Source organism: Peromyscus leucopus, chromosome 2 (genome assembly GCF_004664715.2).
Source record: "Peromyscus leucopus breed LL Stock chromosome 2, UCI_PerLeu_2.1, whole genome shotgun sequence".
NCBI lineage: Eukaryota > Metazoa > Chordata > Mammalia > Rodentia > Cricetidae > Peromyscus > Peromyscus leucopus.
In genome coordinates this window covers 61,884,397-61,911,840 of record NC_051064.1, presented here as the reverse complement: position 1 = coordinate 61,911,840, position 27,444 = coordinate 61,884,397, and the positions used below count along the sequence as shown (strand labels likewise).

Below are 27,444 nucleotides of genomic sequence, written 5' to 3'. Positions count from 1 at the left end.
ACTTGGCCTTATTTTTCATCCTCCAAGAAAGAAATTTGCCTTGGCAAGTTTGAGTGGTGGTGCCAGCTTGTTACTTCCGCAGTCGTCTTTGATGTGGAGTCAGTCGTGTGTGTGTTCATGTTCCCTCTACAGCGATACACACTGCTGCAATGGATATGCTTGGAGGATCTGGTATTGAAAGCCAGTGTAGAAAAGTGGACATCATTGCGGATGCTGCATATTCCATTTTCAAAAGACCGAAAAGCTTTACTGGAAACTTCATTCTTGATGAAACTATCCTAAAAGAAGAAGGAATAAGCAATTTTGATGTCTATGCGTTTGCACCAGGTAATGCTTATAGTTATTTAAAGTCATGTTTTCCCACATTTTGTTCAATGGACAGACGTGTTTTAAGTGTGTTTGTGTGGTTATAAAATGAGTATATTATTTTACAAGTTATTTTCCATTGAAGGGAACCCCACACCACCTCTACCTTAAAAGGTGGTATTCACATAGAAGTGAGATTAGTGCTTTTGGAATTACATGATGACGTAGAAGGTTGTTTCAGTTACCCACTTCCAAATTCGGAAACTGAACATTCTGAAGTTAGTCTTAGAAATCAGAGTGAAGATTCAGACATGTGTGACAGATGATACAGGAGTAGAGTTCTTTATTCTCCTTTTCCTCAAAAAACAAGCAAACAAACAAAAAATCACACCCTTTTAAAATGTTTGTTTTTAAGTAAAATCTCTTAGACTATGAAGACGCATGAGCAAGTCTGTCTTACAAATAGTTGTCTAATTTGAGAATTTCCAGAACTTTCCAGTTTAAAGATCTCTTCCCTTGAAATTTCAGAAAAGTATGATAATGAATTTTTACTTTATATGAAATATATTTCTAGTAAGCAGGGTGCAGAGATCTCCACTATACTCCCAGCTTCTCAGGAGGCTGAGGTAGGAAGGTGGTGTGAGCCCAAGAGTAAGAAACCAGCTGGGCGATGGTGGTGCACACCTTTAATCCTAGCACTCAGGAGGCAGAGGCAGGTGGATCTCTGTGAGTTTGAGGCCAGCCTGGGCTACCAAGTGAGTTCCAGGAAAGGAGCAAAGCTACACAGAGAAACCCTGTCTTGAAAAACCAAAAAAAAAAAAAAAAAAAGAAAAAAAAAGAAACCAACCTGGGCAACATAGTCCTTTCTCTGAAAACAAACAAAACAAAACAAAAAACAAGAGATATGTCCTAAACAATAGAGATTGTAGCCCCAAACTGGGAATTCTGTTTGTACATAAGCATATTTTAAGTGTTATTCATGAATCTGAGCTTGTAGATGACTGAATTACATGTTTATATTTTTTCATTCCTCAGTTCCAATTGAATTAAATAGCTGGTTACCATTGTACAGAGCGTGTTCTCCTGCGTTCTCTGTGTAACCTTCTAGCAGTCCCCAGGGAAGTGGTGGTAACTGATGAAAAGCTTGGAAGTGGGGGAGGCGTCTGCTGCCAGAGGACAGAAGTCTCTCCCCAGCCGATAACTTTCTGTAACTCCAGCTCCAGGGGATCCTGCATCCTCTTCTGGACTCTGGGCACTCATGTGCACACCACACACACACACACACACACACACACACACACACACACTCACTCACTCACTCACTCACTCACTCACTCACTCACTCCCATGCACACAAATAATAAAAATGAATCTATCAGGGTATGGTAGCACCTGCCTTTAATCCTAGTACTCAGGAGACAGAGTCAGGCAGATCTCTATGAGTTTAAAGCCAGCCTTGCCTACAAAACAAGTTCTAGGCTAGCTGAGCTATACATGAAGACCCTGTCTGAAAAAAACTAAAATTTAAATAAAAAAAAAATCTGAAAAGTATTTGGCAGAAGTCAGCCCAGATTGAGGGTTAACTCTGCTTCTCAGCCGCTTAGCGGTGTTAGCTTGTCACCCATTTCTCTGAGCTTCCATTTCCTTATTAATAAAATTGAAGAAAATAACTTTTTCTATGCAGGATTTCAGAACTATGTGCAGAAGTGTGTATAATGTGTGTGGCAGAGTACCTGGCACAAACAGTGTTCAGTGGTTACTATTTACAAGTAGTAGAATGGGTTCAAAGCTCTTCCAGCACTTTGCCTGTGGGTAGATGGGGGAACTTAGTTCCTCTGGGTTTGGAGCACTGTAATGATTCCTTTAGGGCGTTTGTATCTGTGGGCATTGTTCTGGGGATCCAGCTCTAGACCTACACACGCCAGCAAGCACACACACTTACCCTTGAGCTATATTCCCAGCTCTTGGCTTTCTGAGTAAGGGTCTCACTATGTTGTTCAGGTTGGTGAACTCATGATCCTCTTGCCTCTGCTGAGGATTGCAGGTGTGTACCACCACACCTGGCTCAGTTTTGGTTTTAAGATATGCCATTGTATATAGATTTTTTAAATCTGTGGCCTGCAGTCTTAGCACTTGGGAAGTGGAAGAGGGAAGAACATAAGCTTGAGGCTAGCTTCAGCTGTATAGCAAGATCCTGTCTTCTCTCCCCCAAATCCTGACAAGTGTCAAGAAATATGATGAGGTACTGTGATTTTAGCGTACAACGGAAATGACGTTACTTGCCCTGCGTGTGTGTGGGCTACAATTCTGAAGGCTCTGTGACTCTCAGTTCTCCTCATGTCCATGTACTGTAGGTGTCATTTTACATTAAGATGATATTAAGATAGTTAACCTCCTAACCACAACTGTTATTTGGAAAAAGGCCCAGTGAAAGAGAATATCTTAGCTTTGCTTAGTTTTCATGGTGGTAGAAAGAAAAATGAAGAGACAAAAGATCTAAATACATGGATGCTAAGAAACAAGACCTTAATTAAGGCCCCCTGCTCTCATGGCCAAGTAAGAAGTTGATCTTGAGCACATTGAAGGGATGTAGGATGAGAGGTTATAAGGTCAATAAGGATGCAGGCTCCTGGGATTACAGGAAAGTAACAACAGCTTTGCATAAGAGGTTTTATTTGTTTTGTTTTATGGTTAATCTTAGCCAGAAGGCCAATGAGCAATATGACACACCAAGCATAGTGTCACATATCTTTAATTCCAGCACTCCAGAGGCAGAGGCATGTGGGTCTCTGAGTTCGAGGCTAGCCTGGTCTGCATAGTGAATTACAGGAGAGCCAGGTCTATGTAGAAAGACGCTGTCTCAAAAAATCAAAACAACAATAACAGTAATATACAAAGTAATTAATTAAATCTGATGTTTTCATACATAGTTTGTTGTTATTGATTGTCTTTTTTTTTTTTTTTGGTTTTTCGAGACAGGGTTTCTCTGTGTAGCTTTGTGCCTTTCCTAGAACTCACTCTGTAGCTCAGGCTGGCCTTGAACTGACAAAAGATCCGCCTGGCTCTGCCTCCGAGTGTTGGGATTAAAGGCGTGCGCCACCACCGCCCGGCCTTGTTGATCTTCTTACCCCATTCCTTTCCCCATCTCTCCGTACAGTACTAAAATTCATAGGGAAGTACAAAAGATCCAATAACCAAATCAGCCCTAGCAAAACAATGCTGGAGGTGTCACAGCACTTGACCTCAGACTGTACTTCAGAACCTCGATGACAAAGACATCATGGTTCTGGTACCAAAGCTGACATGGAGGCTAGCAGAACAGAACTGAAGATCCAGAGAGAAACCCACAGAGCTGCAGTCACCTAACTTTTGACAAAGGTTTTAAAAATTGGCAGTGGGGAAAAGCAGCCTCTTCAACAAATGGTGCTGGGAAAATATAAAGAACTGAAAAATCAACCACGCCCTCAAATCTCCCGGTCAGTAAATGGGCTAAGGAATTGATGGACAGCTCAGTAGAGGAGACAGGATCGTTTGTGCCAATCAGATCTCCAGCCAGGTGTGGTGGTACATGCCTTTAATTCCAGCACTTGGGAAACAGTGAGTTCAAGACTAGCCTGGTGAGACTATGTCTCAAAAAGCAGAAAAACAAAAGAAAAGAAAAAGACTTCAGGGGCCTGGGGAAGTGGCTGAGTGTGTAAAGGGCTTTCTGTGCAAACGTGAGGATTGAGAGTGGATCAGGTCAAAGGTTAGGTGACTGCAGCTCTGGTTTCTCTCTGGACCTTCAGTTCTCTTCTGCTGGCCTCCATGTCAGCTTGGGTACCAGAACCATGAGTCTTTGACACTGCTGTTCTATAGTAAAAGGCTGAGGACGTTTTGCACGCTTCTAATCACAGAGCTGGGAGACGGAGACAGACTTGCTGGGCTGTTGGTCTAACTGAATCAGTGAGCTCCAGATTCAGTGAGAGACTGTCTAAAAATAAGGCAGAAAGTGAATGAGGAGGACACTTGATGTTGATTTCTGGCCTTCACACACATACACACAGACACGGGTGTGCACAGCCACACATACATGTGGACACACGCATATATATCCCTGCATACAAATACATATCTGGCCATAGTCACATGTAATTCTAGGGCTTGGGAAGTAGAGACAGGAGGATTGCTGCAAGTTTCCTGATCTATATAGGGAGTTCTGGGTTAGCCAAAACTAGTGAGACTTTGTCAGAAAACAAAATGAAACAAAAAATTAGATCTTAGACAATGGAGTGGTGTATACTTTTAATCCCAGCAGTCAGGAGGCAGAGGAAGGCAGATCTCTGGGAGTTCAAGGCCAGCTTAGTCTACAGAGCTATTTCTAGGACAGCCAAGGCTACACAAAGAAACTCTGTTATGAGAAACAAAACAACAAAATAAAATAAAATTAGATTTTAAGATTAAATTTGTCATGAGGAAAAGGGTAACTGAGTTATAGAAAAAAATAATTTAATAGATTAGATCAAATAGTTCAATTATCTAGGGGCCCTTTCCATTGGCACAAATTTTTTTTTAAAAAAAAGGATATGAATTTTATTAAAAATTGTTAGATTTGTAATGTAGTATAATCATTATTATAAAATTATTATAACCTTACTATTTGGTGGTTAATTTTTCAGGCCATCCCTTGATTCCAGATTTCTTCTTAGATGAACACCCAGATGAAACTATGAAGAAAACAGAGTCACATGGTAAGATTCTAGGGCATACTTTATTATTATTATTTTATGTGGATGGGGATTTTGCCTGCATATATGTGTGTATACCACATGAGTGCCTGGTGCTGCAAAGGTCAGAAGAGGGTGTTGGAACTCCAAGTGGACTGGAGCTAGAGATGGTTGTGAGCTGCCTTATGGACGCTGGAAATTAAACCAGGGTCCTCTGGGGAAAGCAGCCAGTGTTCTTAACTGCTGAGCCATCTCTCTAACACGAAGATTCTAGAGCATATATATGTATTTTGAAACAGCGTCTCACTGTGTAACCTTGGCAGGCCTTGAACTCCTAGAGATCCATTGCTGCCTCTCAAGTGCTGGGATTAAAGGCATGTACTGCCATGTCTGGGCAAACCATATTTTAAATAGAAAAATACAAACACTAACTGACTTTCTTGCAAAACATAGAGTTGATGCTGTAATATTTTTTTCATTTTGTGATATTTTTGCCCTCTGCCTTTAAAGCAGTGGTTCTCAACCTTCCTAATGCTGCAACCCTTTAATATAGTTCCTCATGTTGTGGTGACCCTCCAACCATAGAATTATTTTCATTACTACTTTATAACTATAATGTTGCTACTGTTATGAGTCATAATGTAAATGTCTGATAGGCAGGGTATCTGATATGGGATACCTGTGAAGGGGTTGTTTGACCCCCGCCACCACCAGCTGAGAACCACTGCTCTAAACTATTCCGTAACTTAAATACATTGTGTAAAACTCTGGAATCTAGAAAGAAAGACTTTGGTTTTGGTTTTGTAGCTGTCCCCCACATTTTGTTTCTTTTCCTTGACAGCTGTCTTTGGGTATTTTATGTTGATATTGGGAGGAAGATGTGTCCTGTTAGAGCATATCTAACATAATTTTACTATGTGACTACTTTTTTTTTTTTTTTTTTTTTTTTCCGAGACAGGGTTTCTCTGCGTAGCTTTGCGCCTTTCCTGGAACTCACTTAGTAGTCCAGGCTGGCCTCGAACTCACAGCGATTCACCTGCCTCTGCCACCTGAGTGCTGGGATTAAAGGTGAGTGACAGCACCACCCAGCTGGGAAGTTAATTTCAAAGGAGGCTTTGGGCTTACCTCATTTTGTTTTTGTAACTCAGAGACAATGGGCCTTGAATTATGGGCGTGCGCGCGTGTGCGTGTGCGTGTGTGTGTTATCTCTTAATCCTTATGATCTATCTAGCATATCACCCATGGGTTCGTGAAACACATCACAAGAAACATTTTTTTAATTTTTTATAAAATCTTTATTGACAAATATTTCATACAGTATACATTTTGCCTGTCTGCACAATTTGATAGACTTTAGTCCAGCATTTCTTATAGGCCCATGACACCATCACCACTTTCTATTTTAGAACATCGCTGTCTTCAGTTTCATATACACATAAAATGTATGATGATTACATTCCACCTTATTTTTTAAATGAACATAATATTTGCAATTATAATCATTTTTAAGTTCACAATTCAGTGGCATGAATTACATTCAAGATATTAATTACACTCATGATATTAATTACACTCATGATATTAATTACATTTGTGGTATTCATTGATTACATTTGCAGTATTCATTCAATAACTATATTTATGATATTCATTAATTACATTAATTGTATTGATTTATTATATTCATGATATTATGTCCTGATACTACTGTCCATTTGTGGGGCTTTTCCATCACACAAAACAGAAACTCTGTACTTAGGAAATCATTGCTCTATATTCCTTTCTTCTCCATCTTGAGATAATGTCTAATCTTTCTGTCTCTATGAATTTGTATATTCTATATATTTCATGTAATACAATTCTATAGTATTTGTCCTTTTTTTTTTGTTTTTTGTTTTTTTCGAGACAGGGTTTCTCTGTGTAGCTTTGCTTTCTACTCACTTGTATCATGCTCAACTCAAGATCCCCTGCCCTCCTCCGATGCTATAAACATGTCACCAACCCGGCTTATTTGTCCTTTTTTAAATGTAAAAACATTTTATGTACAACTGCAGGAGAAATAATACACAGATAGCTTGAAAATAAAAACAGGTTATAATTTAAAAGTCCAGGGTTATTTAAAACTGGAAAATATTTTCTCTGTAGAAAATAGTAAAAATGATAACATTTCCCAATAAGCCCTTTTAAACCAAATTATAGCTGAATTATAAATATTGATTAGATTCTGGGATACAGAAGAAACCTATCTTCATCTGTTCAGAGAACTATGTTTTACTTAAGTTGTATAAGTGAATTCCTATTCACCTTCCCCTTCATGGTTTGATTTACGGCAGACACTTTTCTATAGGCTAATCCATAATCTAAAAAGATTTGAGCCGGGCGGTGGTGGCGCACGCCTTTAATCCCAGCACTCGGAGCAGAGCAGGCGATCTCTGTGAGTTCGAACCAGCCTGGCACAAGTGAGTCAGAAAGCGCAAACTACACAGAGAAACCTGTCTCGAAAAACCAAAAAAAAAAAAAAAAAAAAAAAAAAAAAAAAAAAAAAAAAAGATTTGAGCCTCCCTCCTGAAAGTACAGCCAGCATATTTTTTCATCATCTTGATATGGTACAAATTATAAGAAACATTTTTTTAACAAAATATTTTGGAACAAATTTCTCTGTGCCTTTAAGACATCTGTAGGACCTTGATGCATTTACTGTCAAACTTTATTTCCAGATTAGTCATGTCTTTTCTGTGTCTGTGCTTTATCTAAATTTTTGAAGAAGTTAAAAAAATTAGATAATAAAAGGATAATTTTTCTTTTGTACAATTAAAAAAAGCTATAGAAAGGAAAACAGTGACTCATAGCCGTACAGTCCAGAGACTGCCGGTTTAAAAGTTAGGTCCTTGGTTCACCAGGAGAGAAAAACACAGGAAACAGGATCATCAATCTTTTTCTCAAAAAATTTCTTACAGAATGGCAGAAATCACCCAGAACTCTTAGAAAATCCTTGAGTCTGGTCTTCAAGGCAAGAGGCCCCAAATCCTGTTTTTGGCCGAACACCCTAAGATTGGATCCGTCTTCCGGCGGGAGACACATGAACTGAGTTTATCTAAGTTCTCAATTTCAAATAAGAACCATGTAATTGGCTGTCTTACATTTATTGTGTGCCTCCCGTGTGCTAAATGCTGGGGCAGCTTTTTTTGTCTGCCTCGTTTAATACTGAGGACCTGACCTGAGCTGTATTCACACAGCTGGCAGGGGGCAGAGCCAGCGTTTGGACTCATGTTTTTCTAGTTCCAAAGCCTGTCTACATAACTGGCATCCCTAAAGCCTGAATTCTAAAACGTCCTTTAAAATGTTAACAGTTCCCCAGTAGTGCCAGGCATTAATTTGTAATGAGGAGTTGCCACAGAGACTAAATATGTAGTTGCCGTGTTCAGCACTCTCTCCCTTTGGGCACAATTACAGGAGGAGCAGTCTCAATCGGAAGGTCATTTGTGGCTGCGGGCTCAGAACAGGAGGGGCTAAAGAGTGCGGTGGGAGACACTGACAGCAGGCTTTGGTGGGCAGAGCTGTCGTTGCAGTTCCCATTACCGAGATGCTCTCACTTCTCATCCTGGAGGTCAGAACACTCCCGACTTTGGACAGCCTTCTCCTCACTGTGCTAGAGACGGCACTCAGTTCCATAGCTCTCTCTGCCTAGCCTCTCTGGGGTCATCACTGGCAGTTATCATGGACATCTCCTGTAGGCATATGGTGGACTTACACAGGCAGTAGTTAGTATAGCTGGCCTGGGGTGGAATTTGCCTTTGCCAGATGGTTTTTCATGTGCACATCCAGATCTATTGCCTGTTTTCTGTGTATTTTAACTCAAAAGGCTCAGTGTATAACCCTCATCTTCCTGGTGAGAGGTTCACATTTCTTTTGGATCCACTACTGATGATAGCCCCTGTTAACTGTTGGCTGTACCTCTTCTGGAATTTGTACTGTGTATATTAATTTATAAGTCTATATATGTACATATATATGATACAAATTAACACACATAGCCGGGCAGTGATGGCACATGCCTTTAATCCCAGCACTCGGGAGGCAGAGGCAGGCGGATCTCTGTGAGTTTGAGGCCAGCCTGGTCTACAGAGCCGAGATCCAGGACAGGCACCAAAACTACACAGAGAAACCCAGTCTCAAAAAACAAACAAACAAACAAAATTAACACATACATACATTATATGTGTATTATAACATATATATTCATATATTACACACATGTAATATATATATACACATATATCTGATACAAATTTATATATTATAGTGAGAGACGGAGAGGAGATTATAATAAACATTGTACATGGTTTTAAATTAATGGAGTTTTACTTTTTACCACAAACATATCATTGCCATTTTGTTGATGTTCCTTATCTCTGCTCCCTGCTGGAACACAGGAAGCCTAGTCTTTTCTAGTTTATTTCTTTGTTTTATTTAGTTATAGTGTGGGTTGCTTATGTTCCGTTGCCCTGAGTTGTCAGCACCATGCATTCCTAGCTCGGCTCCTCTCCCTTTCCCTCCAGTTACCAGCACACCTCATTATTCCATCTTCTGCATTTTTCTTCTGTATTTGAAAAACCCTGTCGAGTTTATCCTCAGTATTATGTAATCTGTCAAGATTCTCTACAGTGTTGTTGTTGCTGCTGTTGTTTTTGAGCAGGATTTCTCTGTGTAGCCCTGGCTATTCTAGAACTTGTTCTGTAGCCCAGGCTGGCCTTTAACTCAGAGATCCACCTGCCTCTGTCTCCCAAGTGCTGGGATTAAAGGTGTGCACCACCACTTCTGGGCTAGTGTTGTATTCCTGTTCAGCTGTCTACATTGAGAACGGTCACTGTTGTGCTTTCGTTTGTCAAGTCGCTGGCTTCAGACTTGCTTTTGTACTCCATCCCCTTGTTCCACTAAGCCAGTGATGCATGGTTTCCAGCACCCATTTCACACAGTGTGTCTGTAAGACCTCAGGTTTCAGAGAAGCTTCAGGTTCACGACAAAATCAGAGGAAGGCGCCAGACGGCTATCTATACCCCATGCCTGATGCGGTGCCTCCATCCTCCTCCATGGTGGTGTGCTTATTGAGGCCAACACATCATAAGCATAGCTTCCATGTGAAGGAATTTTTGAGTTTTATAGTAAGCTGTTGTATAAATAGACTTTGGTTTTTTCCCCACCATAATTTACTCCTACCCCAGTATGATACTGTTTTCACAGCATCAGGTTATTGGCTCATTCTTATTAATCTGTTCTCTTACAAGAGATATCCTGGAGCTAGTGTAATGAGATGGCAGGGACATATTCATTGCTTTTGCTTCATTCTGTCTTCTAATGAATTTTTTCTCTGCGGGTTCTCAGCTGCCACCATGGTACAAGGCCAACTTAGGCCCATCTTCTCCTCTGCTAACTTTCCATTTATGTGTGTGAGTTTTTACCTACCTGCATGTATGTACACCATATGTGTACCTAGTGCCTCCTGAGACCAGAAGAGGGCATCTGATCCCTTGGAACTGAAGTTATAGATGGTGTGAGCCACCATGTGGGTGCTGAGAACCCAACCCAGGTCCTCTGGAAAGAGCAGCAGTGCTCCTAACTGCTGAGCCATCTCTCCAGCCCCTGCCTTCCCCATTCTTATCAGCCAAGCTGTGGGCATGTACTTTCCATGATGCACCACTACAGAATTCCTTCCCTGCCCAGGGCTCCTTTCCCATAGGATCTCCACCCCAACTCTCTTCCAATATTCTTGTCCACTCCTCTACTTTCTGCTCTTCTCCTTTGGAAGCTTTAAGCTTTCAACTAGGAGTTAAAAGATGAGAAGGAAGAATAATACTGAGTCATCCTTTTTGTTTGTTTGTTTGTTTTTTTTGTTTGTTTGTTTTTGAGACAGGGTTTCTCTCTGTGTAGTTTTGATGCCTGTCCTGGATCTTACTCTGTAGCCCAGGCTGGCCTCGAACTCACAGAGATCCGCCTGGCTCTGCCTCCTGGGTGCTGGGATTAAAGGCGTGCGCCACCACCTGAGTCATTCTTGAAAGGCAGCATCTGTCAAACAGAAGGATAAACTCAGACTCTAATCTAGAGGCTTAAATATGTGAGTAGCTTTCTCTTTTGTTTAAACAGGTTGAGCTGTTCCTGCTTTGAGATCTCTCTTGAGCCGAAGCACAAGCAGGCCCATGGTTATTAGACTGAGTCTGTGTACCATAGAGTTCCTTCCTAGATTCATACATTAGAGTGTGTGTGTGTGTGTGTGTGCGCGCGCATCTATCCTGTGCTAGAGAGTAAAGCCAAGGCTTTACACATGTTAGACAAGTGTTCTAATAATGAACTACATCTGCAGACTTATTTTAGTACATTAAAAATTATTTGTTGATGTGTGTGTGTGCTCACATGGGTGCCTGTCACAGGATTGGGGGATGAACTTAGGTTCAATATGTGGGGGAAAGATTAGGTGAATACATTTTACTTACAAAGTAATATTTACTTGGCTACTACTATAGATTTCTATTTTTCATATCATTTGGTTTTATAGCTTAGATGGACCATCCAAAAGGGTGAGTAATATCCCTTAAATTGCAGTTACTTTGTGTGATCATTGTATTGTTTAGCAGTGGCTTTGTTTGGTTTGGTTGTTTGTAACCTATTTTAAAAGCCAGCCTTTTAAGAGAGATAGCTTCTTAGTATTCACAGCCATAACTGACATGATTGGCTGCTTTTCCTATCAGTTAGATTTATGCTTTTAGATGCCACTTAATGCATTTAAAATCATTTGGTCAAATAGGGCTTTTTGGTAGCAAGTCTGTCTTGCTTTAATTGTGTTTGGTCTTACACTGCCAAGGCCTTAAGGCTGTTTATGTAAATTATATTTTACAGATCCTGTGCCACAAGTAAAAGAAGAGAAGCCACAGCCACAGCCACAGCTGCAGACACAGCAACAGCCACAGCCACCACCACAGATGCAGACACAGCCACCACCACAGATGCAGACACAGCCACCACCACAGATGCAGACACAGCCACCACCACAGATGCAGACACAGGCACCACCAAAACCACATTTTGGAGCTGTGGAAGAAACATTTAGAATTGTTAAGGAATCTCTCAGTGATGAGGTCGTTCGAGCCACACAAGCAGTCTATCAGTTTGAACTCTCAGGTGAAAATTGTGTCTGATGATCTGGGCCTTTTATGAAACAGTGGGGAGAAAGTTTTTGTTGAAAGAAAACCAGCCTTTGGTGCCTGGATTGTTCGGTATATCTAGGACTATTGAAAATAGACACTCAAGCCAGGCGGTGGTGGCGCATGCTTTGTGTTGAGTGGTGGCCTTTGATCCCAGCACTCGAGAGGCAGAGGCAGGTGGATCTCTGTGGGTTCGAGGCTAGCTTGGTCTACAGAGTGAGATCCAGGACAGGCACCAAAACTACACAGAGAAACCCTGTCTCGGAAAAAAAAGAAAAAAGAAAAGAAAAGAAAATAGACACTCAAAACTAGCAAATAACTATCGATTTATATTTTTTGAGTTAGATTTGTTTATATGGAAACATGTAGAATACATTTTCACAGCATATACTTTCAGTATTAAATAACTCTTTGGTATATATAATAGAGAGGAAATCCTACATAGATGGACATATGCATTGTGACAGGTAATGTAATACAATAATTTGGCCAGGCAGTGGTGGTGCACGCCTTTAATCCCAGCACTCGGGAGGCAGAGCCAGGCGGATCTCTGTGAGTTCGAGGCCAGCCTGGGCTACCAAGTGAGTTCCAGGAAAGGCGCAAAGCTACACAGAGAAACCCTGTCTCGGAAAACCAAAAAAAAACCAAAAAAAAAAAAAAAAACCAATAATTTATCAGTTGTGGGCAGCTGACCATTTTTGTGTTTGAGTTAGGTCAGTATGAAAACCTCTACACAAGAGCTGGGTGGTGATGGTACACCCCTTTAATCCCAGCACTTGGAAGGCAGAGGTAGATGGATCTCTGAGTTAGAGGCCAGCGTGGTCTACAGAGTGAGGTCCAGGACAGCCAGGACTATTACACAAGAAACTCCATCTCGAAAAACCAAACCAACAACAACAATGCTTCACATGTTTTCCTATGTGATAAAAGTAACCCAGGTTAATGGTAGTTTTAAGAACGACTTGAGTTCCGCTATATGCAAACTTTGTCATTCTTTATGCTGTTCTCTGCCATACCTCAATCTACCCTTCTTACTTCCTTTTTGTTTCTGAACTCATGGTCTGTTGCTTCAGTCTTTTTTCCCCCCTGATATTCCAAACTTGCTGAACCTTTCATGCTTATTTCATGACCTATCTATCAAAGGCTTAGTTCTGGATGAATCAGACTATCTGGTTGCCCCAGAGTTGCATCAAGGCTGCCTGATCTTGTTAGACAAAAACCAAAGCAATAGCATCAGCTGGACTTGGAGGGATTCATCTGTTATCCCTCTGCAAATAGGTCTAAGCAGCACTTTAGACTTCTCTGTTGTCAGCTTCCCGCCATCCAATGTAAATTGGCCATCATGGGCCTCCTTTTCTCCCCAGTGGGAGAGAGCTTAGTTCTCCATCAGAGCATCCCAAGCTTGATCACCTCTGCTTACTCTTTGGAGAAGAACCTGGCTTTGCTTTTTGTTACTGAATGGTCCCCAGAACACCTAACATAGTACTTGACCCATAGTAAGTGTTGAGTTCAATGGTAGCCTGAGGATTTTAACCAGGGGCCACATGGTGGGAGGTTGTTAATTAACACTGTAGGAATGATTGTGCTTATTTCCACATATTTATCTGTGCAGGGGAAGATGGTGGCACATGGTTTCTTGATCTGAAGAGTAAGGGTGGGAAAGTTGGACATGGAGAGCCCTCCAGTCGGGCAGACGTGGTGATGAGTATGACCACTGATAACTTTGTCAAAATGTTTTCAGGTAAGTTTTCAAGTCTCCAAGCTCACTTGTTTTAAATGAAAAAATTTGGATAGTCTACTTTCTCTTTTTCTAGATAGTCAAGGTTCATAAACGTTCCTAACAATGGGTGTTGTCTATGCTGAAAAGCATGTAGTCTTGGGAAGGCTGTTCTTAGGTTGCCTCTGTTGCCTCTTCTACCTCATCTGACAAATGGAAAGCCGATGGTAGGAGAAGCTGAGAGTGTAATGCTAGGAACAGAAATGATTAGAAAGGATCACTAAGTAGGCTTCATTCTACCGGACCTAAGGTACTGTACTTGCAAAGTGTAGTCGCTGCAGGCTCAGAGGTCAGCAGTAGCTCCCTTATAAAGTCAAGTCGCGCTTCCACCTCACCAGAAGCCATGAAGGAGCTGAGCCAGCTCTTCCTTGCGCCCCAGGACCCTGCTTTTGTGGATTCTCTATTCCAGGGAATCCTCTGTATGATTTTATGTTCTGCCCAGTTAGCTCTAAAAGTGCCGAAGTAATTCTAAGGAGGATTTGTTCTGTTTTCTTGTCTTAAAATACACTCAAACTGGCAAGTTAACACAAACTCTAAGAAGTTAGGAACAGTGCTCTCAATTAAGGCATTGCAATATTCAAATATAAAAGTCTTTCATGTAAGGAATCAGAAAGTGTCACTCATATGTTTGTTCTCTAAAATCTTGTTAAACAGTATCGGTATATTCTCTGCTCTCCAGGGCCTGTTTTCCAGGTCTAAGAAGGGGTGCTAGTGGGGCTACATTGTAGACGAACCCAGTGACCAAAGTTTAGCTCTTGTGTGTGTGGGCTCCATGCATAAGTGTGGTCAGGTACAAATGCCCAAGCAGCTACACACATGTAGAGGCCAAATGAGGACATGTGGTGCCCTGCTCTATTGTGCTCTTCCATATTCCCTTCTGACAGGGTCTCCTGAAACCTGGAGCTCGGCTGCTCGCTAGCAAACCTCAGTAATTTATTATTTATGTGTAGGGAGGTGGGTGGGTGTGGGTATGTGTGATGGGGTGGAGGAGCATGTGCATGCCGCAGTGCACTTCTAGAGGTCAGGATATTGTGTAACTTCTGTCCTTTCACCTTTATGTGAGTCCTGGGGATCCTACTCAGGTCGTCAGGCTTGCCCAGGAGTGCCTTTATCCACTGAGCCATCATGAAGGTGACTGTTGCTCTTAATCACTCTGCCGTTCTAACGGACCTTCTAATCGATGGGTCGGTAAATCACCAGCCCCCTTTGCCTTAGTTTAATGCAGGATTTCATGTAGCTCACACTGGCTGGGAATCTTCGTAGCTGAAGATGACTTGAGCTAACCTTCCTGCCCCACCTTAGTGCTGGCCCTGCTACTCTCAGCTCAGTGCCTTCTTTAACTTTTCCTTTTATATAAGCTGGAGACAGTGGGCTTTCTCTCTCCTGGGAATGTGTTCTTGCATTGGCTGGAGAGTTCCCCCAGGTCACGAGTTATCTGAGGCATATTTTAAAGCTGGAGTTTAGACTGGGAACATTCTGCTCTTGTCCTACATTCTATTTATCTTATAAGCTTTCCTTTATATGGGTACAGTTTAGACCTTGGAGCCCAAGAAGCCTCTTTTTAGAGATCTATCTTTTTGGAGACCATGTCTATGTCTGTTTATATGGAGGCATACACTATTATAGATATAGAAACCTGTAGTAACAACAATCTCTCTTTTGGCCAGTAGAGACCGCTGTGTGGGAAAGCAGTGAGTAGTCAACTGTCGATGGCTCCAGTGGCACATGCCTCCAGTCCCAGCTTTTTAAGGGCTCAGGCAGGAGGATTGCTTGAGCTAGGAGTTTGTGGCCAGTCTAGACAACAAAGTGAGGTTCCCTATCTCTTAAGGAAAAAGGAAAGAAAGTAGAGTTTAAGATTGCCTTATCAGCTGGGATGTGGTGGCACATACTTTTAATCCAATCCCGCAGAGGCAGGCAGATCTCTGTGAGTTCAAGGCCAGCCTGGGCTACAGAGCGAGTTCCAGGACAGCCAAGGGTACACAGAGAAACCCTGTCATGAAAAAACACCCCCTCTAAAAATATTCTCTTATCTGAGGAGGGGTACATATGTATATATTATTACATTGTGGTTAATAACATCCTTTGAAAGTTTTTTCCTTTATCAATATCATTTTGGTAAATTTTCATACTATAAAATCCATTAAGATAAACAAACATGATCCTTATTATATTTTTAGAATTAGTCAGCTACCACTAAAACTGACTTTGAGAATTCTTCTGTTACTCTGGAAAATCCCCAGTTTCTGTTTTGATCCAGTCCCTAGCTAGCCAAACATTATTGCTTTCCATTTTTCCGTTTAGTTTTTATCAATGGAATTGAAGTGGATAGAGTCCTACATCGGACATTTTTCAGCTTAATGCTCTTAAGAGTCCTGCATGTGTCGGTAGTTTTAGTCACGTTCCTTGCTGCATATTTAATTGTATGGATATACTGTATTATTCTTTTTCAGACAGGTAGCCCAGGCTGTCCTCGAGTTTGCTGTATAACTGAGGCTGTCCCTGAAGTGCTGGTATTCCTCCCCCACCTCTAAAGTTCTGGGATTGTAAACATATACCATCATGTCACAGCGTGTGTCATTCTCACACCACGTATCATTTGCCCCTCGCCAACTGATGGCCATTGTGCAGATTGGAGATTGTTGTTCTGTTCTGGGCCATTCTGAACACAGTGCTGGTGTCATTCCCATTTCCCCAGGAAATGTGAGCGTTGGTTGCTTTGAATTCTTGCCCTTGAAAGTACTACTTTTTAGTTCAGTTGTTTTTAAAAATTTATTGCCATCCTAGTGGGATCTTAAAGTTTTGGTTTGGATGGTATTTTAAAAAATGTGCTTATTGCAAGGCAGTGGTGGCACACGGCTTTAATCCCAGCACGTGGGAGGCAGAGGCAGGCAGATCTCTGTGAGTTCAAGGCCAGCCTGGTCTATAGAGCGAGATCCAGGACTGGCACCAAAACTACATGGAGAAACCTTGTCTCAAAACAAAAAAAGTGCTTATTGGTTATTTGTGTAACTTCCTAGAGAAATGTTTATTAAATCTTTCTTTAAAAAAAATTTTTTTTTTTCCTTTTGGAGCTGAGGACCGAACCCAGGGCCTTGTGCTTGCTAGGCAAACCCTCTACCACTGAGCTAAATTCCCAACCCCCAAAAAATTTTAGAGTCTGGAGAGATGGTTCAATGGTTAAGAGCTCTTCTAGAGGACCTGGGTTCAATTCTCAGCACCCACATGGCAGCTCACTGTCAATAAATTCCAGTTCCAGAGGATCCAGTACCCTCACACAGACATACATGTAGGCAATACATCAATCTACATAAAATAAAAACAAATTATTAAAAAGGGTTTTAATATTATGTATACAGGTGTTTTGCTTACATGTATATCTGAGCACCATTTGTATGCCTGGTGCCCATGGAGACCAGAAGAGGGCATCAGATCTTGAACTGGAGTGGAGTTACAGACAGCTGTGATCATGTGGGTGCTAGGAGCCAAACATAGGTTCTCTAGAAAAGCAGCAAGTGCTGTTAGCCACTGAGACATCTCTTCAGCTCCCCCTCTTCTCATTTTTAAATTGTCTTTTATCCGTGAGTTTTAAGAATTATTTTTATATTTCCAAGTATATTATATGCAACTACGTCCTGCTTTTTTACTCACTCTCTCTTCTTCTTTTTTAAAGAGTGATTTATGTATATGAGTGTATTTTTAAGTGTATGAGTCTTCGTGTGTGCTTGCATGCCAGAGAGGGCACCAGATCTCAGTATAGATGGTGGTGAGCTGCCATCAGGTTTGCTGGGAAATGAATTCAGGAGAACCATCTCTCCAGTCCCCATTCACTTTTTTTTTTTTTTTTTTTTTTTTTTTTTTTTTTTTTTTTTTTAGCTAAGGATCTAACCCAGGGCCGTATGCTTGCTAGGCAAGTGTTCTACCACTGAGCTAAATCCCCAACCCCCCATTCACTTTCTTGATGATACATTTTAAAGTAATTCTTAAAGAAAATTGGTGGGAGTATAAATTTATCTTTTTGTCATTGCTTATGCCTTTAGTGTCAATTCTAAGAGTCCTTACCGAACTTAGGGCTATAAAGATTCATATTAGTTAATTTTCTGTTGCTGTGATAAAATGCCATGACCCAAAGCAACTTATATAACACAGAGTCTGTTTTATCTTATGGTTCCAGAGGGAGCATCCATAATGGTGGGGGAGGCATGCAGCAGGTAGACAGAGCTGAGAGATCACTTCTCAGCTGCACACAAGAAACCGAGAGGAAACTGGAAGTGGGACAGGATATATATTCTCAAAGCCTCCTTGCAGTGGTCTACCTCCTCCAGCAAGCTTCATGTCCTACGAGTTCTGTAACCTAACCAGTACCACAGACTGGGAGCCTACAGAGGACATCCTCATTTAATCCACAGTACCCCTGTGTTTTCTTTTAAGACTTTAAATTTTTAGTTCTCACATTTAGGTCTATGGTCCATTTTGAGTTAATTTTTTTACTTTCATTTGTATGAGGTTGTGTATTGGGGTAGATGGGTGTGTGTACCATAGCACTTCCGTGGAGGTCAGAGGACAATTTGGTAGTCCTGTTCTCTCCTTTTACCTTTATATGGGTTGTGGTTTTGAACTCAGGTCACCAGACTGAGCCATCGCTCCAGGATCAATATTTTTACTTCTTTATTATTATTACTAATATTATTGTTAATAATCTCCAACATCATGAATTATTTCAGGGTTTTTATTCTGCATCTACATTTCCTATTTACATCAAATTGCTTTTTGCATGTTTTTTGCTTTGTTTTGAACCTGCATATGTCACAGGTGAGAGGAGGGATAGGCCACTAATGTACCAAACACATGCTGTGCCTTCTAGGAGATATGAGCAGTGTCTAAACTGTCACAATGTAAAGAAGTCATAAATGCTGGTTGGGCATACCTGGCTAAGAAGTGAAGCACTGATTTACACAAGTTGTGTGGCTTTGAGCAAGTTAAATTCCTCTTTGAGCCTTGGTTTTCCTGTTAACCCTGTGCTCCAGATTGAACTGACACTGATTTAATAGTAGAAAAGAGAGCAAAGGTCCTTTTCTCTACAGAGCTAATATTATTTGTTAGTAGCTACAGCTTTTTTGGGAGGGCGGGGGCAGGGGTGTTGTTGAGGAGTTTCTTTGTGTATCCCTGGCTGTCCTGGAACTTGCTCTGTAGACCAGGCTGGCTAGAATTCAGAGATTTGCCTACCTCTGCCTCATGAGTGATAGGATTATAAGGCAGGAGAGTGTGTGCCACCATCTCCTGCCTTATAATTCTGTTTTTAATGGTTACACTTCTCTGGTTGAAAAATGCCAGCATACTTTTGTGTTCATAGAGTATACTGTAGTTGGACTTTTCTTTGGGCCACCAGCACACAAATAATAATATAGAGACTTATTATTATGAAAGCTTGGCCTTAGCTTAGGCTTGTTCTCAACTAGCTCTTATAACTGAAATTAACCCATTTATATTAATCTATGTTCTGCCACGTGATGTTACCTTTCTTCCATCTCACTTGTGTCTCCTGACAAATCCTATTTTTCTTTTTCCCAGAGTTCTCTCTCTGCCTGGAAGTCCCGCCTATACTCTTCTGCCTAGCTATTGACCGTTCAGCTTTTTATTACACCGATCACAGCAACTCATCTTGACACAGTGTAAAAATATCCTGCAACACTATATTAAAAACAAAACCATTTCTTAAATGTAGCTAGAGTTTCCCTGCCTTGCCCACAGTCAGGACAAATCTTTGTCACCCACCAGTCCCACAGCCGCTCAGACCCAACCAAGTAAACACAGAGACTTATATTGCTTACAAATTGTATGGCCGTGGCAGGCTTCTTGCTAACTGTTCTTATAGCTTAAATTAATCCATTTCCATAAATCTATACCTTGCCACGTGGCTCGTGGCTTACCGGCATCTTCACATGCTGCTTGTCCTGGCAGCAGCTGGCAGTGACTCCTTCTGCTTTCTTGTTCTTTCTTTTTTCCTCTCTGTTAGTCCCGCCTATACTTCCTGCCTAGCCACTGGCCAATCAGTGTTTTATTTATTGACCAATCAGAGCAACACATTTGCCATACAGACAATCCCACAGCACTTAAATAGTGTGTGTGTGTGTATATGTGTGTGTGTATGTGTGTGTGTGTGTGTGTATGTGTGTATATGTGTGTGTGTGTGTGCGCGCGCGCGTGCGCGCGTGCCTGTATGTGGGTTTGCCCCTGTGTGTACAAGCATCCTCAGAGAACAGAAGCATCAGATCCTCTGTACTGGAGTGATGGGCATTTCTGTGTCACTGAACATGGATGCAAGGAAATAAACTCAGATCTTCTTAAGGAAGTGTGTGTGTGTGTGTGTGTGTGTGTGTGTGTGTGTGTGTGTGTGTGTTTGCATGTTTATTTGAGTACACATGTTTGGGGAACCACTGCATGCATAGAGGTCAGAGAACAACCTTGGGTGTCGGTTCTCACCTTCCACCATTAGACAGGGTGTCTTTGTTCAATGCTATATATGCTATGCAAGCTGTCCACAAGCTTTTATGGATTCTATCTCTGCCTCCCATCTCAAAGCAGGAACACTAGGATTACAGATGTGCACTATAGTGCCAGCTTTACCTAGGTTCTGAGGATTTGCACTGAGGTCCTCACACTTGTGCAACAGGTACTTTATCCACAGAGCCATCTCCCCAGCTCCTGAATGCTATATATTTAATGGTCTTAGTTGTTTGTTGTGACACAATGTCACTGTTTAGCTCAGGCTGGTTTTGAACTTATGATCCCCCTGACTCAGGCCCCAACTGTTGGTGTTACAAGATGTGTGTTGCTGTGCCCACCTTAATAATCATTTGTAAATATTTTAGACATTTTTGCACCATTTGATTTCTTGAATTTAAGCTTGAAATAGTTAAAGAGTTTAATAAGCTATAACAGATTGGAAAATTAAATAACATAGTATTTACCTACCAGAATACATTTCCTTAGAGTGCTGTAACCAGCATATGTATAAATGTAGTATCTTTAGCTTTCTGCCATTATTTTCTACAGACTGTTTCTTACTTTATCTTCCGTATGATGGGATATTGTTAACATCCAAATCAGAAACGAGATTCCCTGGATAGTAATATACAATGTTGTAATTGAAATCTCTGTGCTCTGGGATTTGTATAACTAGGAAATTCTTCTTAGAATGCACATTCTTGCAGTGGCCCACCCCTCAGGGCACTAATGCTGCATTCTCTCTCTCATTTCTCATTTTAGGGAAACTAAAGCCAACCATGGCATTCATGTCGGGAAAACTGAAGATTAAAGGAAACATTGCCCTTGCAATCAAACTGGAGAAGCTAATGACCCAGATGAATGCCAGACTGTGAAGGACAAGGGCAAAAGCATCGACTCTTCTCAGAAGTAAAAAGCTCAAGAGTAAACATCAGATGTCTCCTCCACTGTCTTATAAGGACACATATGTTTGTTCTGGAAAAAAGTAGAATTTCTGTATCTATATGATTTGAAATTGTAATTAAAACAACTAACCAATTAAGTACAAGTTTCATTAAGTGGCATCTAATACATTTTTTTTCTTTTTTCAGTTTTTCCCTCTAAGCCTTTATTTCACTCATTGCTTTTTTGTAGGAAAACTACATATCATGAAAAACTAATCAGTATCAAGCAATAGAATTAGCTATTTACAAAACTTCTCATGTAAAATGAAGTTACTTTATCTTCACAAAGACAGATGGGTGAAGAACTATACAATATATCTCTTGCCCACTGCCCCTGCCTTTTTTTTTTAAAGGACCTTTGTTTTTCCTAGCCGTGTTTTATAGACTTCAGTGTATAATACTTGCAGGCAAAATTTTGTTTAACTTATTACAAGTATTTTACATTATTGATACTATTCTAGATATCTTTAAATTTTTAGCTTTTCCTTTTTTTTTCCAGATGGGATAACCCAACTGGCCTTGAACTCAGGTCAGTCCTTCTGCCCCAGTGTCCTTAGTGCTATGATGACAGATGTGAGCCAAGATGCCTAGCTAAATTGAGTATTCAGTGCTAACATATGGAAATATAATTTTGTTGGTATGTCTTATGCCATGTAATAGTTAGCTCTACTTACTACCTTTAGCAGCTTTAAAAACAGATTCTTTAAATCATGTTATATTCAAATAAAGATGAATTTGTCTCTTTTTTCATTCTGTGTGTCTTTTATTTCTTTTTCTTGTCATATTACACTGTTAGGCCAATATAATAGTGAATACTAATGGTAAGAATGAATAACCCAGCCTGTATAACACACTACCCTGTACTAATATAATACCAAATAAGCTAAACAATACCAGTTTTATCTAATATATAAATCACTATATAATCCATACACTAAACATATAATACACTGTTCTGCCCCCACCCCTGAGTTAAGCAACCATCATCACAATGAATTAGAACCTAAAAATTAAGGGAAAAAAAAAAGCTGGGTACATCTGTTGCACTGACATCCATTTGGGGCTTAACAGAAGTTACTTGAAACCCTGTTGTGCCCTTTTGACTTTTGCCCATGCAAAACTTTTATTCTCTAGTGGTGTTTTATGATATAGTCTACTTGTTTCCCATCCCAGTGACTCAAACCCAACATACTTGATAGCTACTAACCATGATAAAAACGAATAGTACACCATTTTAGCATCTTGGAAAAAAATTCTCTTTGGCTAGTGTTTTCTTTAAACCACCCAATACATAATGTAAGCATTACATCTTGGATGGAAAGTTATCTTGGCAGTAGGTAGCTAAGGAATATCACAAAGTCACACTGCACAACAAACCTCACACACGAGATTTATTGGGAGGAAAAAAACCCAGGAGGCTGCGTCCACTTGGATGGAAAACAGCAAAGAATTGAACAGGATACAAAGCTTATATAGAGTTTCTTGGGAAGGGGATGGAACTTTTCAAGGTAGAGCTTTCCAGGGTGGAGATTGATGGAATTTCATGTCCAGAGATTGAGCTTTTTACTCTGTCGGGTAAGGGCAGGGTCCAATAGTCAGGGCACTTAGAATATTCTGTGGGTGGAACCTGGCAGTTAGAGGTCCTTGGGGTAGGGACCTGGCCACTCTTGTGGCTTAAGGGGCTTACATTCCCTCCCTTTTGTTCATTATTGATAAACAATCAGATCATAGGAAGGAGGCAATGTTATCACTGGACTACTTCCTGCTGAGTCAGGGCGTCAAAGTCCTTTGGGCAAACTTGATCTTCACCTTTAGAACATCATTGGGAATCACTGGCCTCTGGATCTGTAGCTACACACCAATAATACTATAATAGCAACTGATTAAAAGTCTGGTTAGAGATCTTTTGAATATATTGTTGAAATCTAGACCAGAAGGTTATAAGGCAAGGTACAACTAGTAGGATTAAGAAAAGCAGGAGAAGCCGGGTGGTGGTGGTGCACGCCTTTAATCCCAGCACTCGGGAGGCAGAGGCAGGCGGATCTCTGTGAGTTTGAGGCCAGCCTGGGCTACCAAGTGAGTTCCAGGAAAGGTGCAAAGCTACACAAAGAAACCCTGTCTCAAAAAACCAAAAAGAAAAGAAAAGCAGGAGAAGGGGGTTAAGAATGGTAGTACCTAATTCCATATTGGACTGTCAATGAGCCACTATCCAGAGGCATCAAGCTGTTTCTTACCTTTTTGGAGATCCATCTGGAGTTGTCAGATTTTGTCTTTTAACTATACTTGACTGGTTGACATAGAAGCAACATTCCTCCCTGAGGAAGAGACAAAGACCACCTCTTTCTGCTATTAGTGAATCCAATTCTTATAGATTTTGTAGCACTTATTGTGACCCAGTGAATCTATTTGGCCCCGGAGGGTAAGGATAGTCTGAACTGTTGGAGATCCTGGCTGAACTGGGGGAAAACCAATGGTAAATAGCTAGGAAAGTAGTCAGTCCCAGGTTTGGGCACCAAAGTGTGTTACAGCTCTGATAGGAAGGTATCCTGGCAGTTGGAAGCAAAGGAATACCTACAGCTTATCTTGTCACTCCTGTGTGACTTTTGTAGTAAAGTAGACAACGCAGGGAGCTCTGTAGTGACACTTACCCAATAGAAGGGGAGAGACAAGTGGTTAGAGCAGGTAGAGCTGGAGAAGTGCAAGTGTCTGAGTAAGTAGAATTGCACACGTGGTGGGGCCCTGAAGGGTGTTGTAGGGAGTGTGCCCAGTGAATTCACTAGACAAATATATGAAGCAACGTAGGTGGGGGCAGAGGGACTCCCCTAGAATGGACCAAGCAAATGGAAGGGACTTTCAACAAAATCAAAACAGCCTTGCTAGAGGCCCCGGTGTTGGTCTTGCTGGATGTCACAAAGCTGTTTCACCTATACATGGACAAAAAGAAAGTGGTAGCCAAAAAGTCAGGGTAACCCCAGACTCTCAGACCCTGGAAGAGGCCAATGGCCTATTTGTCAAAGAAGCTAGATCCGGTGGCAATGGGATGGCCTCCATGTTTCCACATAATAGCAACCACAGCCTTGTTGGTCAAGGACTCGGACAAACTGATTCTTGGCCAGGCCCTCATAGTAACCACAGCATATGTTATAGAAGGGGTCCTCAGACATTTACCTAATAGATGGCCGACCAAGGCCAGTCTGATTCACTACAAGGCTTTGCTCTTAACTCTCCCTCAAGTCTAATTTACCACCAGTAGTGTTCTCAACCCAGCCACCCTGCTCCCAGACCCAGACCTGGATGGCCCTCTACATGACTGCCAGGAAATCTTGTGCCACCTACAGGGAACAAGGTCAGACCTTGGTGACTCAATTTAAAAGAGGCCAACATCACCTGGTACAAGGATAGCAATAGGTTCATCAAGGACGGCACCGTGTGTGTGTGTGGGGGGCAGTAACTATGGAACAGGCAATCATCCGGGGAGAAGCCCTGCTCTCAGGTATCTCAGCCCAAAGGGCTGATTAATAGCCCTGACCAAGGCCTTGCAGATGGGGGAAGGGAAGAGACTCAACATACAGACAGTCGATGTGCCTTTGCCACCGTGCACATCCATGATGCCATCTACAAGGAAAGGGGTCTCCTGATGGCAAAAGGAAGGGCTATCAAGAACAAGCAGGAGATCCTGAATGGTTGCCTGGGAAAATGACTGCCATGCACTACCCAGGACATCAGAAAGGAGTGGACCCTGTTTCTAAGGGAAACAAGTGGGTAGATGTAGTCACATGAGAAGCAGCCCTTCAGGTGGCAGCTGCCCTGATAGTCAATGTACCTAAACTAGCAGCCTCAACCTTGCCCAAAATCCCTGCCTATACCAAAAAGGAACTTCAGAGGATTTAAACTTACACCAATGTCTACAAAAAGGATGGATGGTACAGGATTCCTGATGGGCAGATTATCCTCCCTTCAGATTTTGCCAGCCAATTAGTCTGGCAGATACATCAAAGTACCCATTTGGGGGAGAGGAAAATACAAGTCCTACTAAGAAAAGCAAACCTCAAGGTGTTCGACCTTAGACCAAAAATGGAGGAAGCCATAACCCACTGTCCGACATGTCAACTGGTGAATGCCAAATCAGGCACAGGAGCATCAGTAGGGAGCAGAGAAAGAGGAATGAGGCTTGGAGCCAATTGGGGGATTGACTTCACTGAGGTAAAGCCTGGGATCTATGGCTACAGGTACCTGTTGGTCTTTATAGATACCCTTTCAGTATCCACCGAAGCTTACCTGTTGCACAAATTCTAAAGGTCTTATAGTAATAAAAACCCGGAGCCAGATATTGGGGTAAATGTTGAAAGAGAGACAAAGGAACCAGCCACTGCCATGCCTCACCTCGCCAACTCCACGAATCCTCTGACTGAAATCTCTGAGTCCTCAGTTGAAAGCTCTCTAGTTCCTGTCTCCTCACACCTTATATGCCTTTCTCCACCCAGCCATTTCACTTCCTATCTCAGCCTTCCTAGTGCTGGGATTTATGGCATGCGTGCTTCCCAAATACTGGGGTTAAAGGCATGTGGCTCTGTTTCTCTCCTAGACTGAATCAATCTCATGTAATCCAGGGTAGCTTTGAACTCACAGAGATCCACATGGATCTCTGCCTCCCAAGTGCTAGGATTAAAGGTGTGTGCCACCACTGCCTGGCATCTAGTGGTTTGTTCTGTTCTCTGATCTTCAGGCAAATTTTATTAGGGTACATGATATATCACCACACTTGCTCTACCAAAATGAGACAGCCACTTTTGTGACCAAGAAACTTCTAGAAGATATCATCCCCTTTTTGTATGGACTTCCTGTCTTATTAGGCTGAGACAATGGCTTTATCTCTCTGGTAACCCAAAAAGCTAGTTAAGGTTATGGGAACAAATTGGAAGCTTCATTGTAACCCCAGAGTTTAGGCTACATAGAAAGAATAAATTGGCCCCTAAAGGAGACCTTACTAAATTAACCCTTGAGACTGGCAGTGACTGGGTACCCGCCCTTCCCTTCACTCTTTTTCAGGTTCGCAATTCTCCTTACACACTGAATTTAACCCTGTTAGAAATAATGTATGCCAGACCCCCACCCTTATTACCCAGTCTTAAGGCAGAATTGTTAGCTGAATTTGATGACCAAAAATTTCTCTCCTCTCTACAAGTCTTGTTCCACGTGCAGAAACAGATTTGGCCCCGAATACGTGCTGTCCACGAGAAGGCAGCTCTGCCTATTCCTCACAGGTTCTGGCCAGGGGACTTGTTGATTATCAAAAGACACTGAAAGGAGACCTTTGGGGCCTGGCTGGAAGGGATCCTACACTATCATCCTGACAATGTCCACACTATCAAAGTAGATGGGGTCCCCACCTGCATATACCACTCCCACACGAAATCCGAAGATCCACACAACCATCCTGAGGACAGTGCCCCAGAGGAGGCCAACCCTGGATTATGGAGGGCCATTACATACCCACAGGACCCTCTCAAACTAAGAATCCAGAAAGTCATTGAACCAGCTAAGTGATGGGCTTGCTCTATGCTTCCTTAGTTTCCTTGGTTCACGTCTGCTGGGTTTTTCCAAAACCCCCATCAGCCCCTTAACCTCACTTGGAAGGTCATCAATATAGACTTGGGGGAGGTCCTAAATCAGACCACCCACTCCGCCCCCTTGGGAACTGCTTTCCTGATCTGTACTTTGACTTGGGGGCACTTTGAGCAGAAAGGGTGGACCAGGTGTTGCATGGGTGCATCTACACTGATTTGTTTCTTCAAAAACATTATCTCCATTTCTATGTTTGCCCTGGACATGATATAACTAAGGCCCAGGAAAGGACCTGGGGGGGGGGCGGCAAATGGCTATTTCTGTGCCTCATGGAATTGTGTCTCCAGGGGTCACAATTGGTGGGAGGCCCCAAAGACTGGGGACCTTATCAGAGTAAAAAGGGCACATGAACCTGCCTGTCACCCTGGACTTGGTGTAAAGGGGGCATG

General features: G+C 41.8%; 1 protein-coding gene across 1 annotated transcript in view; it reads left to right on the top strand.

Annotated features, from left to right (window-relative positions):
* Positions 1-22,178, top strand: part of Hsdl2 (hydroxysteroid dehydrogenase like 2) — a 45,792-nt gene extending 23,614 nt beyond the window's left edge. Inside the window, exons 7-11 of the mRNA XM_028856429.1 lie at positions 133-327; positions 4,962-5,033; positions 11,901-12,182; positions 13,818-13,946; positions 21,249-22,178. Of these exons, the coding sequence (XP_028712262.1) occupies positions 133-327; positions 4,962-5,033; positions 11,901-12,182; positions 13,818-13,946; positions 21,249-21,361 (791 nt within the window). The 3' untranslated portion in view covers positions 21,362-22,178. The remainder of the gene's footprint in view (positions 1-132; positions 328-4,961; positions 5,034-11,900; positions 12,183-13,817; positions 13,947-21,248) is intronic.
* The last annotated feature ends 5,266 nt before the right edge of the window (positions 22,179-27,444 follow it).